This window comes from Oryx dammah, unplaced genomic scaffold, assembly GCF_014754425.2.
Source record: "Oryx dammah isolate SB20612 unplaced genomic scaffold, SCBI_Odam_1.1 HiC_scaffold_3, whole genome shotgun sequence".
Lineage (NCBI taxonomy): Eukaryota > Metazoa > Chordata > Mammalia > Artiodactyla > Bovidae > Oryx > Oryx dammah.
This window is the reverse complement of record NW_024070187.1, coordinates 57,896,825-57,909,269: the sequence shown is the minus strand read 5'-3', so window position 1 is coordinate 57,909,269 and position 12,445 is coordinate 57,896,825. Positions and strand designations below refer to the sequence as shown.

At 38.2% G+C, this 12,445-nt stretch overlaps 1 protein-coding gene across 4 annotated transcripts in view; it reads right to left on the bottom strand.

Annotated features, from left to right (window-relative positions):
- WDR19 (WD repeat domain 19) overlaps positions 1–12,445 on the bottom strand; it is a 95,269-nt gene that overhangs the window by 41,206 nt on the left and 41,618 nt on the right. For all 4 annotated transcript variants that reach the window (XM_040238032.1, XM_040238030.1, XM_040238029.1 and 1 more), the window contains exons 20-24: positions 10,331–10,440; positions 5,922–5,979; positions 1,855–1,995; positions 1,696–1,778; positions 1,133–1,216 (exon numbers count right to left, since the gene is read on the bottom strand). In XM_040238032.1, the coding sequence (XP_040093966.1) occupies positions 1,133–1,216; positions 1,696–1,778; positions 1,855–1,995; positions 5,922–5,979; positions 10,331–10,440 (476 nt within the window). The remainder of the gene's footprint in view (positions 1–1,132; positions 1,217–1,695; positions 1,779–1,854; positions 1,996–5,921; positions 5,980–10,330; positions 10,441–12,445) is intronic.

Sequence of the window (12,445 nt, the reverse complement as noted above, 5' to 3'; positions counted from 1 at the left end):
TGATGGTGGCTGCTCACTTTTCTTGCACTTCTTTGTTTTTTATCAGAAAGAATACCATGAACCATTTCATTAAAATATGCTGTTTTTAGAGGTTTGATAAACTAACAGTAAAATACCAATAATGAACTGTGTTTTCTCATCTGAATCATATATATACAATTTTTTTATATTTTACTGTTTTGTTAAAGTGAAAAGATTATAACAGTAATACAGGCTTATTTTAGCAAACAGAAAATCAGGAATTTTTCACAATTACAGATACAATTTAACAGTAATCTATATCATTGTGTATTGACCTCTAGATGGAGCTCAAGACTTCTGTTCAGTCTCCATGAGCTCTCTAGCTCTTTCCATTTTAACAAGACATTTAGTGTGTATCTCTTTCTTAAGGTTACTTTTCTAAAAGTAGAAGGAAGTAACCTTTAAAAATCTCTTAATAATATTGCTAAATAACCTTCTAAAGACTTCAGAAATTTACAGTCCTATTAGTCATGCATAAAAAGTGCTTTTTGACAATACAGTTATTAGTTTAAAATAAATCTTTCCCCAATATAAGTTAAAATGATATGCTGTTGCTTTAATTTAATTACCATTAGTGAGATGGAACTTTTTCGTGTTTGTATAAAATATAATTTCATAAGTGTATTTCCTCCTCTGGCACTCCTTCTTGTCTTAGCCCATTTCCTCCCAGTGCATTTGAGTTTCCTATATTAAGTTCCAGATCTTTGTCAATTTAAAGTACCAACAATCCATTGTTATACTGTAATACTGTTTTTCAGCTTAAACAGAGCAGCCATGAAATTCATGTTTCTTCACTTTTCTTTGCCTCTGTAAGTTATCCTCTTTAATAAAATGACTATTGTCTAATTTCATTTTCATGCCATAATTATATCAAAATTTCAACTTCTAGTATTTAACCTTCAAGTAAAAATGAGATTGTAGTCCACATATAAATACATAAAGGACTGGATGAACTATATAAAGTATGGGGAAAACTTAATAGCCTGGCACTTCAAGCCAGGTGAGGATAAAGATGTTTTCTGTTTTTGCCTTTCTTAAAGGTTGCAGATATCAACGATTACTTTATAAAACATCCTTTTAGATTTGTGTAAAATTGAGACATTGCACAAACCTTCCATCTGCTTCTTTAGCTTTGGCATACTGCAAGTGAATCTTTGGAGAAGAAACATGAGGCAGAAGCTCACCAACTTTTGCCCTAGAAATGTAGGTCGAGGAGAATAATGTCAGCACTACATTTGCTCCAAAAGTAGCTTCCTACAATCAGATGTTAATTTTTTGGATTCAAGAAACAGTTATCATGATCTTAAAAAATCTTGACCCCTACAGTGAAAAGATTTAATTGCTTTTTCTCAGGCTGCTGACCCCACCAGCCCACCCTCTGTGGGAAAATGAAGGGTAGTTCATTGACTCTTTGTGGATAATAGGGGGTTTTTATTCTAGTAATTTATCTGATCAGGTTATTTCCCCATATTAAACCAAGAAACTGTGCTGTTCTTTGGAAAAAGAACTATTAAGATGAACTAATCTATAAAGAAAAACGGGCGATGGAGGGAAGGCCCAAACAGAGGCAATAGCTGCGCAGTTGGGAGGAGGAGCAAGAAAACCAGAGGGGAGGCTGTCGACACACACTCATTTCCACACCTGCTCAGAACACACTTTACAGCAGATTCTTACCAGTTCTTACAGCGGATGTACACAGATGCTGCTTTGTCATAGTAGAGACCTTTTTCATATAGTTGAGCTGCTTCTGAAAATTGCTAAAATAGTATGAGATTATGAAAATACTAGTTTGTGTATGAGACCTCATAAATATGTATTCCCAGGAAACTCTACCTTCATGTTCTCCAGGATGGCTCCACAGTCTCTCTTAAGGACCCTGCTGGGGTGCTTGAGGGCTTGGTTGACCCCTCGGCGGATGTCTCCCATTCTTATGGACATCTGGGCCACACCAGCCAGGCACACCTCATCGTGTTCCTGAAATTAGAAGGCAAATAACTAACAAATCACACCCTAGCTTAAAATGATGTATTTTATTTTTATTTATTTCTTAAAAGCTTTTTATTTTGTATTGGGATATAGCCGATTAACAATGCTGTGATATCTTCAGGTGAACAGCAAAGAGACTCAGCCACACACATACGCGTATCCATTCTCCCCGAAAGTCCCTTCCCATCCAGGCTGCCACATAACATTGAGCAGAGTTCCGCATGCTATACAGGAGATTCCTGCTGGTTATCCATTTTAAGTATAGCAGTGTGTACATGTCTGTTCCAAACTGCCTAACTATCCTGTCCCCCCAGTCTTTCCCCTGGCAACCATAAGTTCATTCTCTGTGAGTCTCTTTCTGTCTTCTAAGTAAGTTCATTTGTAAAGATGATATATTTTAGCCAAACAATTTAAATCTAAAATGAGCCTAAAGGTTATGGTTTACTTTCAATAGTCTTTGCTGGCAAATCTAAAGATTCTGAAATAACTCTGAATCTTTTTAAAAAAAAATCATCTGTTACAAAGTCATATTCTCTTCTTTAGAAGTCTAGATCTTTTCTGCTCAAGGCCAAATTTTTACTGCACCTTTGTCATAATATCTTGCATATCTTTGTAGTCTTCTTGGTATAAAATTTTATGTGAGAGGAAATACACTGGGTACATAGCTATGCTACGAATAAAATTAAGAGAAAAAATATTTATCAAATTAAAGATTTCTCTACTAGGCATGATGAAACATAAAACCTTTACTTATTTGTGACAGAGGATCTGAGTTTTATGTTTTATTTAATTTTAAATAACTTAAATGGCCCCATGTGGCTAGTGGTGACTGTATTTAATAATACAGTTAAGAATGAACTAAAATAGATGTAGTCAAAGAAAGAAATTGTCAAAACTCCAAGAGATAAATGAGCAAAGGATTTAATTAGGCAATTCATATTAATTTAAAAAACATACAATTAGCCAATAAATAAATAAAACACACTTGGCTTCACTAATAATCAAACACACAAAAAATAAAATTAAATACAAATGCTATAAATTGGTAGAGATTGGTAGTGTAGAGAATATGTGGGAAATGAACACTTTCATGCACAGCTGGATGAATTACCACAAGTTCTTCTAAAGAGCAATCTCGCAGTTTAAAGAACCGAAAGCACACATTTTATGATGTAGAAATCCCACTTGTAAGAATATAACCTGCAGAAATACTATCTTAAGTAGCTAAGACACATATATTAATACTAGGCAGAATATTCACCACAGTGTATTTGATAGAAACAAACCCCCAAATAACTATAATTATTGATAAAGGACAGAAATGGTATGGACCTAACAGGCAGAAGATATTAAGAAGAGGTGGCAAGAATACACAGAAGAACTATATTAAAAAGATCTTCACAACCCAGATAATCATGATGGTGTGATCACTCATCTAGAGCCAGACATCCTGGAATGTGAAGTCAAGTGGGCCTTAGAAAACATCACTACAAACAAAGCTAGTGGAGGTGATGGAATTCCAGTTGAGCTATTTCAAATCCTGGAAGATGATGCTGTGAAAGTGCTGCACTCAGTATGCCAGCGTATTTGGAAAACTCAGCAGGAGCCACAGGACTGGAAAAGGTCAGTTTTCATTCCAATCCCAAAGAAAGGCAATTCCAAAGAATGCTCAAACTACCGAACAATTGCACTTATCTCACACACTAGTAAGGTAATGCTCAAAATTCTCCAAGCCAGGCTTCAGCAATACGTGAACCGTGAACTTCCAGATGTTCAAGCTGGTTTTAGAAAAGGCAGAGGAACCAGAGATCAAATTGCCAACATCTGCTGGATCATGGAAAAAGCAAGAGAGTTCCAGAAAAACATCTATTCCTGCTTTATTGACTATGCCAAAGCCTTTGACTGTGTGGATCACAATAAACTCTGGAAAAGTCTGAAAGAGATGAGAATACCAGACCACCTAACCTGCCTCTTAAGAAATCTGTGTGCAGGCCAGGAAGCAACAGTTAGAACTGGACATGGAACAACAGACTGGTTCCAAATAGGAAAAGGAGTACGTCAAGGCTGTATATTGTCACCCTGCTTATTTAACTTCTATGCAGAGTACATCATGAGAAACGCTGGGCTGGAAGAAGCACAAGCTGGAATCAAGATCGCCAGGAGAAATATCGATAACTTCAGATATGCAGATGACACCACCATTATGGCAGAAAGTGAAGAGGAACTAAAAAGCCTCTTGATGAAAGTGAAAGAGGAGTGTGAAAAAGTTGGCTTAAAGCTCAACATTCAGAAAACGAAGATCATGGCATCTGGTCACAGTGTCAGACTTTATTTTTTTGGGCTCCAAAATCACTGCAGATGGTGACTGCAGCCATGAAATTAAAAGACGCTTACTCCTTGGAAGGAAAGTTATGAGCAACCTAGATAGCATATTGAAAAGCAGAGACATTACTTTGCCAACAAAGGTCCGTCTAGTCAAGGCTATGGTTTTTCCAGTGGTCATGTATGGATGTGAGAGTTGGACTGTGAAGAAAGCTGAGCGCCGAAGAATTGATGCTTTTGAACTGTGGTGTTGGAGAAGACTCTTGAGAGTCTCTTGGACTGCAAGGAGATCCAAGCAGTCCATTCTGAAGATCAGCCCTGGGATTTCTTTGGAGGGAATGATGCTGAAGCTGAAATTCCAGTACTTTGGCCACCTCATGTGAAGAGTTGGCTCATTGGAAAAGACTCTGATGCTGGGAGGGATTGGGGGCAGGAGGAGAAGGGGACGACCGAGGATGAGATGGGTGGATGGCATCACTGACTCGATGGACGTTAGTCTGATTGAACTCCGGGAGTTGGTGATGGACAGGGAGGCCTGGTGTGCTGCGATTCATGGGGTCGCAAAGAGTTGGACACGACTGAGCGACTGAACTGAACTGAACTGATAGTTATTTGAATTCAACAAGGGAGTGGATGAAAAAAACCATGATACATCCAAACAATGAAAGTTTAGAAGCTCTTAAAAAATTAAATCGTTCATATGTATTGACTTGGAAAGACCATAAGGCAAAATGCTGTTTTTCTTTTACAGAACAGATTCTCAGTTGATCTTTGCTGAGAGAATGGAAGTGAATGATTTCATTTTTAGTAAAAATCTCTATTGTATACATATCTGTATGCTTAGAAGAGATTCTGGATGGAAATATATAAGATCATGACCAGTAGTCATCATTAAGGATTGGGTTTGGAGGAGAGAATGTTGAACTCTCACTTTGTAAGGTTAACAGACTTTGGTGATTTTTCAAATTGACTATAATGACATTGTTATCACTTTTGTAATAAAAGGCTAGATATAAAACAGAAAATAAAAAGATTTTCAATCTTGACATCACCTAACAAAAATATAAATTTTTATCACAAAATTTAGCTTCTTGAGTTAAATTCTGAGATGGTCTGGGACAAGAGAATGGACTGGAATGGTGAGTAAAGTATATGCTTACCAGGTTAATCATACAAGATATAGCATGAGTGATAAAATGGCAGAAAAACCTTTATGGACTGCGAATTCACTTTCAAAGCGGTTACTGAAACGTTTTAAGAGTGAAACAAAAAGCGTTATGAAAATAACAGCTAACCTGGAAGTGGAAAGGATACAAATTTTACTCCCATCCTCAACAAAAAGCTCATATTTAGGGTGCAATGGAAAACAAAGCTTTTTCAGACAGATACAAATATTATCAATGTCAGTTTTTAAGAGGTCAAGTGTTTTAAAATGATTTAACTATGTCCTTGCAAAGTTGTTAATAAACTGAAAAAAAAAGGCTCACCTGCTTCATACTAAATAAATACAATGCAAATAAGATTATTTCTTACAGGAAACTAACAATAAACTCGAAGATAACTATGCATATCTTATCTTTATTCAAGGTTACCTTATTATCACCTGTTATTCCTTTCTCATAATGAGCCAAAGCATTTACATAATCACCTCTGAAAAAAAAAAAGAGTGAATTTTAATTCACATTTAAGTATCTTGTTTATGTATACAAGATTTAAAACATAATCTGTCACTGAGTTGCTTAAGCACATGAAAGATGTGATACACAATGTTTATGCATGCATTCTTTGAAGTGCAGGCCATTATTTTGCTACTTTAAAAATAAGTATTAAGCTAGATTATGCTAAGAGTGTAAGGAAACTTACACTCTTTGTAGTATGCTAGGCATTTGGGGGAGGTACATTAAAATTTTGGGGTCACTTTTGTTTAATTATCTCCTTTGGGGTTCTAAGGGACTTCCCTAGTAACTCAGTTGGTAAAGAATCTGCCTGCAATGCAGGAGACCCAGGTTCGATCCCTGGGTAGGGACGATCCCTTGGAAAAGGGAATGGCAACCCACTCCAGTACTCTTGCTTGGAGAATTTCATGGACAGAGGATGTGGTGGACTACAGTCCATGGGATTGCAAAGAGTTGGACACAACTGTGTGACAAACTTTCCTTTTCTCCTTTCCTTTGGGGTTCTAAAGACAATCATGAGACCATAAAAAGCAATGGTTTTTTTTTGCCCCCCCCCCAATACCCAGTATTTATAAGTGCAATATGTGTTGAGAGAATCTGTGTAGAAATTAAGGAAAATACTGGGGATGACAGTATTAAGGGCTCTGATTCTTATTCTGATAAAAAGTATCATGTTGTTTGTTTAGTCACTAAGACATGTTGGACTCTGCAACCCCATGGACTGTAGCCTGCCAGGCTCCTCTGTCCATGGGACTTGCCAGGCAGGAATACTGAAGTGGGTTGCCATTCTCTTCTCCAGGGGATCCTCCTGACCCAGGAATCGAACTCTTGTCTCCTGTCTCCTGCACTGGCAGGCAGATTCTTTACCACTGAGAGAGCAGGGAATATAAATGATGCCACTCCCTCTTCCCATGACGGATGCTAATATGGATGTGCATATCTAGAAGTCATATTTATTACCTCAATTCATTCTACTGCTTGGAACAGAATGGATCAGTGATTGCTTAGTATCCATCTGGAGATCCATTGTCCTTTAAGAAACCATCTCCTCCGGAATAAATTAATCAGCTCTGAAAAATCAGCTTAGACCAGTCAACCTCCCTCAGCTGCACTCAATTTCCTCATCTGTTGGTTACGAGGAATTTGTTGGACAGCCCAGAGCTTCACAGTCAGCAGTGTTCCTACGTGGGAGTTTCTAATGCTGCCGTGCTATGCTTAGTCGTGTCCGACTCTTTGCAACCCTATGAACTGTAGCCCGCCAGGCCCCTCTGTCCATGGGATTCTCCAGGCAAGAATACTGGAGTGGGTTGCCATGTACTCCTCCAGGGCATCTTCCCAGCCCAGTGACTGAACCCAGGTCTCCCGCACTGCAGGCGGATTCTTTACCATCTGAGCCACCAGGGAAGCCCCAAATACTGAAGTGGGTAGCCTATCCCTTCTCCAGATCTTCCCGATACAGGAATCAAACCAGGGTCTCCTGCATTGCAGGTGGATTCTTTACCAGCTGAACTACCCAGGAAGCCCAAGAATTTCCAATATTTGGACCCAATTACATCAACACAGATAGAGATGTCTCCTGATGGTTCCTCCTTCAGGAACCTGAGGTTTTCCTTGAGCAAGCCCAATTAAGAGATGCTAAAGGAGATGAGCCCTGGGTGTTCTTTGGAAGGAATGATGCTAAAGTTGAAACTCCAGTACTTTGGCCACCTCATGTGAAGAGTTGACTCATTGGAAAAGACTCTGATGCTGAGAGGGCAGGAGGAAAAGGGGGCGACAGAGGATGAGATGGCTGGATGGCATCACTGACTCAATGGACATGAGTCTGAGTGAACTCCAGGAGTTGGTGATGGATAGGGAGGCCTGGCGTGCTGCGAATCATGGGGTCGTAGAGTCGGACACGACTGAGCGACCGAACTGAACTGAAATTGAGACTTAGGAACTCTCACTTTATTTTTATGGTATTTTAGTTCATGTTCTTTATTTATTTTGGAACTCTCATGTGGCTCTAGCTCATGATTCTAATGTCAGACTGGAGAGCTAATCCTTCCCACAGATGTCAGATGGGTCCTTCTTTGATCTAATCAATGTCTTGGATGTAGAATGAAACAGACTGTTGGAACTGAGCAGAGGCCCAGGGCCTTAGAATCAAAATCAGCAGCTGGTGGGACTCCTCCAGTGGTCCAGTGGCTAAGACATCACACTCTCAATGCAGGGGTCCTGGGTGCAATCCCTCCCTGGTCAGAAAACTAGATCCCACATGCCATAACTAAGAGGTCACATGCCACAACTAAGACCTGGTGCAGCCAAACAAATAAATATTTTTTAAAAATCAGCACCTGGTAGCCACTGGGGTACTGGATGGTGATGAGCTATACCTAATTAGTCATGATTATCACAAGAGTAAGTCTCTTGATTTGGGTGTTGGGGTGCATACCTAGATCAGGACCCAGGGGTCAGCATAGAAACAGCAGTGAAAACTATAGAAACTGGAGGCTTCACAGTCACATGTTGAGCAAAAACGGTTAAAAAAGGTTAAAAAAGTATCAATAACATCAGACTTTCAACTGGCTCAGCTCACCTGACTATGATGAGACAGTTTTTGAGGGTTTGCTACAAAGACTTTGATTCTCCCGAAAGGAGGAACAATGGAAGTTTTCTGGATAGTTCCAGAGCTTCCTCAAGTGCTTGTGCTCTGACAGGGGAGGGTGGGTCATCTCCCAGTGCAGTGACCCTCTTCTCTTTACTCTCAGGACAGAGATGCAGGGCCAGGGCACTGAGGCCTCCTCTCTTGAGTTATGCACTAAGATTCCTATTTGTTCTTTTCAACATATTGGATTAACTCTAAGGGGCAGAAATGTGATAAATTTAGATTAAGATTGACTATGAAGAAATAAAATCTCCAAAAAGCTTTTATTTGCAAAATGGGAACTTTTAAATAAGGTATCCTGGTTAGAAATGAAAGAGTACTTTTTGATGGAGTAATTTCTACAACTATTATCTGTCAATATTCTCAATGACTATAAAGTCTATATGAAAATAAAATGGAACTACATAAAAATGATTTTTAATGTTAGAACCATATTTTCTTTGTTCAAGAAGCAGTGTTTTTCCCATTTTATAATTTTTGAAAATGGAATATATCCTATAATAAATTGTCCAGTTATGATGTAGTTGTCATTGCAACTACATATACTTGCAAACTTATATCTGTCAATAAATGATTCAATTCCTGTCTCTGCGGGTATCTGCAGTAGTGGCATTAACCACAGCTGAATGTGAGTTTAAAATTGGATCTTGAAATCCCTCTAAAATTACACTTTTAGGCAGGACTGAAGTAAAAACGTATAGTCTGTCAATTAAGACTACTGACAGTCAAGACTGTCTAGCAATTAAGATGGAGAAGGCAATGGCAACCCACTCCAGTACTCTTGCCTGGAAAATTCCATGGATGGAGGAGCCTGGTAGGCTGCGGTCCATGCTAAGAGTTGGACACGACTGAGCAACTTCATTTTCACTTTTCACTTTCATGCACTGGAGAAGGAAATGGCAACCCACTCCAGTATTCTTGCCTGGAGAATCCCAGGGACGGGGGAGCCTGGTGGGCTGCTGTCTATAGGGTCACACAGAGTCGGACACAACTGAAGCAACTTAGCAGCAGCAGCAATTAAGAACACTTGAAATTTCTAAATCTCTCAGAACAGATTATGGTATTTTCAAAGGTAGGCGAGATCTGTGAAGCATATTCATCATGCATCAGCAGGGCTTATTACTCAAGCACTGGAGCTTCACCTTGAAAGCTTCTGGCTTGATTTGCAACATGAACTGATGATTTTTATCCATGTGCAATTCAATCTTAAAAAGCAGAAGTACAAGTTGAAGCAAATAGAGTTGTAGAACAAAGCCTGTATCTTTCACCATGCCTTGAATTCACACTGCAAATCCTCAAAGTGTTCAAAGAGGTCAAGGTCATGATCGTAAATTAAGAAAAGCAGAGTCACCTTGACACTATGTGTAACTGTTGTTGGCCAAATGTGTTTCAAAACAATATTTCTCAATTCAAAACAATTCTAAATATGGAAAAGGCTTAGACCCAAACTGAGATTTTGATGCTGAAAGGGAGTGGATAGATACACGGATAAGACATCATTAGTTAGAATAAAACATTTTTGGATGTATAATTAATATGGTTTTTTTCTACCTAAGAAGCCACTATTAAATCTATGGATTTAATTATTAAATCAATGGCCTTATAATGAATAGCAGTTTAGAACTGAAGATATTCAATAATTAGATACTGACTGAAACATATAAAGATGAGGACTTACGTGAATTCAAGCTGAATAGCATATTCTTTTGATATAAACGGTATTTGGTCTGGGGCTAAACGTTTTGCCAGTTGTAGAGCACTGTCCCAGTGCTGCAAATCCCTTCTCATCTATTAGAAAGAGAAAGATATTAATTTCAAATAGCAAATTATTCTGCACAGTTACCATATAGTGCTGGTTTTAATAAAAGTGATTACATTCCCTGGTGGCTCAATGGACCACTGCCAATGCAGGGGACATGGGTTTGGTCCGGGAAGATCCTAAGTGGTGTGCCACAACTATTGAGCCTGTGCTCAAGAGCTGGTGAGCCACAACTACTGAGCCTGTGCCTTCCAGGGCCCGTGGCTATTACAATGGTTCATGGCCCTCCAAAACTCAATCCTAAACAAAATCTTATTCTCTTTAGTATTTAATTTGTCTCAATAGGAAAAGGGCTTCCCTGGTGGCTCAGAGGTTGAAGTGTCTGCCTCCAATGCGGGAGACCCAGGTTTGATCCCTGGGTCGGGAAGATCCCCTGGAGAAGGAAATGGTAACCCACTCCAGTATTCTTGCCTGGAGAATCCCATGGACGGAGAAGCCTGGTGGGCTACAGTCCATGGGGTTGCAAAGAGTAGGACACGACTGAGCAACTTCACTTTCACTAGGAAAAAATTAAATTGAATTAAAATTAATTCAATCAACTAAATTAAAACTAGTATTTCTTCTCAGAGGGGAGATGATAAAGAAGAAGTTGAGAAATACTTTACTATAGGAATCAATCTTATTTTCTGAGAAAATCTGAACTTGTATCATGAGATGAATAGTAGCAAACATAAATAAAATGTGAACATGTCTTTCTCCCTGGCTCCTGAGGTCTTTTATCTGTGTCTGGTGCACAATTTCACAATTCCAAAATTGTATGTAATTATTTTATATTGTTAGCTTAATCATGTTCCCATTATGGCTTGAAATTGTAATTATCTTTCATTTTTGTCTGGCTATTGATTGCAAAAACTGAGAAACATCTTTTTACTACTGTGATTATGTAACTATTACTCACTTAATACCACTGTATTATGATTGGTCAACAGAAAAATTATAGAATTCTGTATCACCAAAACTACCATTTAATAGAAAAACCTGTAATCACTTTTTAAAATTCATATGCATATCAGAATTATCTTGGAATTTTTTTGAAAAATACAAATACAAATGCCCAGGGATTGCTTTTTTTTTTTTCGCTAGAGCTCCAGTTTCTAATGAACAGCCATGTTATGGGAGAATGGCATTGAAACATGTATAATATCACATGTGAAACGAATCACCAGTCCAGGTTTGATGCATGATACAGGATACTCAGGGCTGGTGCACTGGGATGACCCAGACGGATGGGATCGGGAGGGAGGTAGGAGCGGGGTTCAGGATGGGGAACACATGTACACTCATGGCGGATTCAAGTCACTATATGGCAAAACCAATACAATATTATAAAGTTAAATAAAGTAATTAAAAATAAATAAAAAATAAAAATAAAAACAGCTGGACTATATGAGGATCTTTCATTTTTATCTATTTTGTTTCATTTTTTCTTTCTATTTCATATTCAGTGCGCCCATTTCATTTTGTTTTGTTTTTCAATTTTCCATCTTTTCTTTTTTTGGATGTTCTTTCTCAAGTCTTCATCAAGAATAGTAGAAAAGCTTTTGTAAACATATATATATTTTTAAAAACTTATGAATTTTTGCCTAACTAAAAAATTAATGACATTTTGATTCCACTTGTTTTTCTTAGTATGAATAGAATGCTAGATTTCCAAATTAAAAAAACAGATATGCAACAAGCAACAAAGGTTTACTGTATAGCACAGGGAACAGTATGATGTAATAACCTATACTGGAAAATAATTTCAGAAATAATGTGTATATGTATAACTGAATCACAGACACAAAAAAGAATTCTACTTTTTGAAATTCAGTTTTTCTAAATGTCCCATGGCCATCTAATAACATATGAGATACAAAATTTTAAATATATTTGTGTAGGATATGATTAGGGCTTCCCAGGTGGCACTAGTAGTAAAGAACCCACCTGCCAATGCAGGAGACATAAGAGATGTGGGTTCGACCCCTGGGTCTG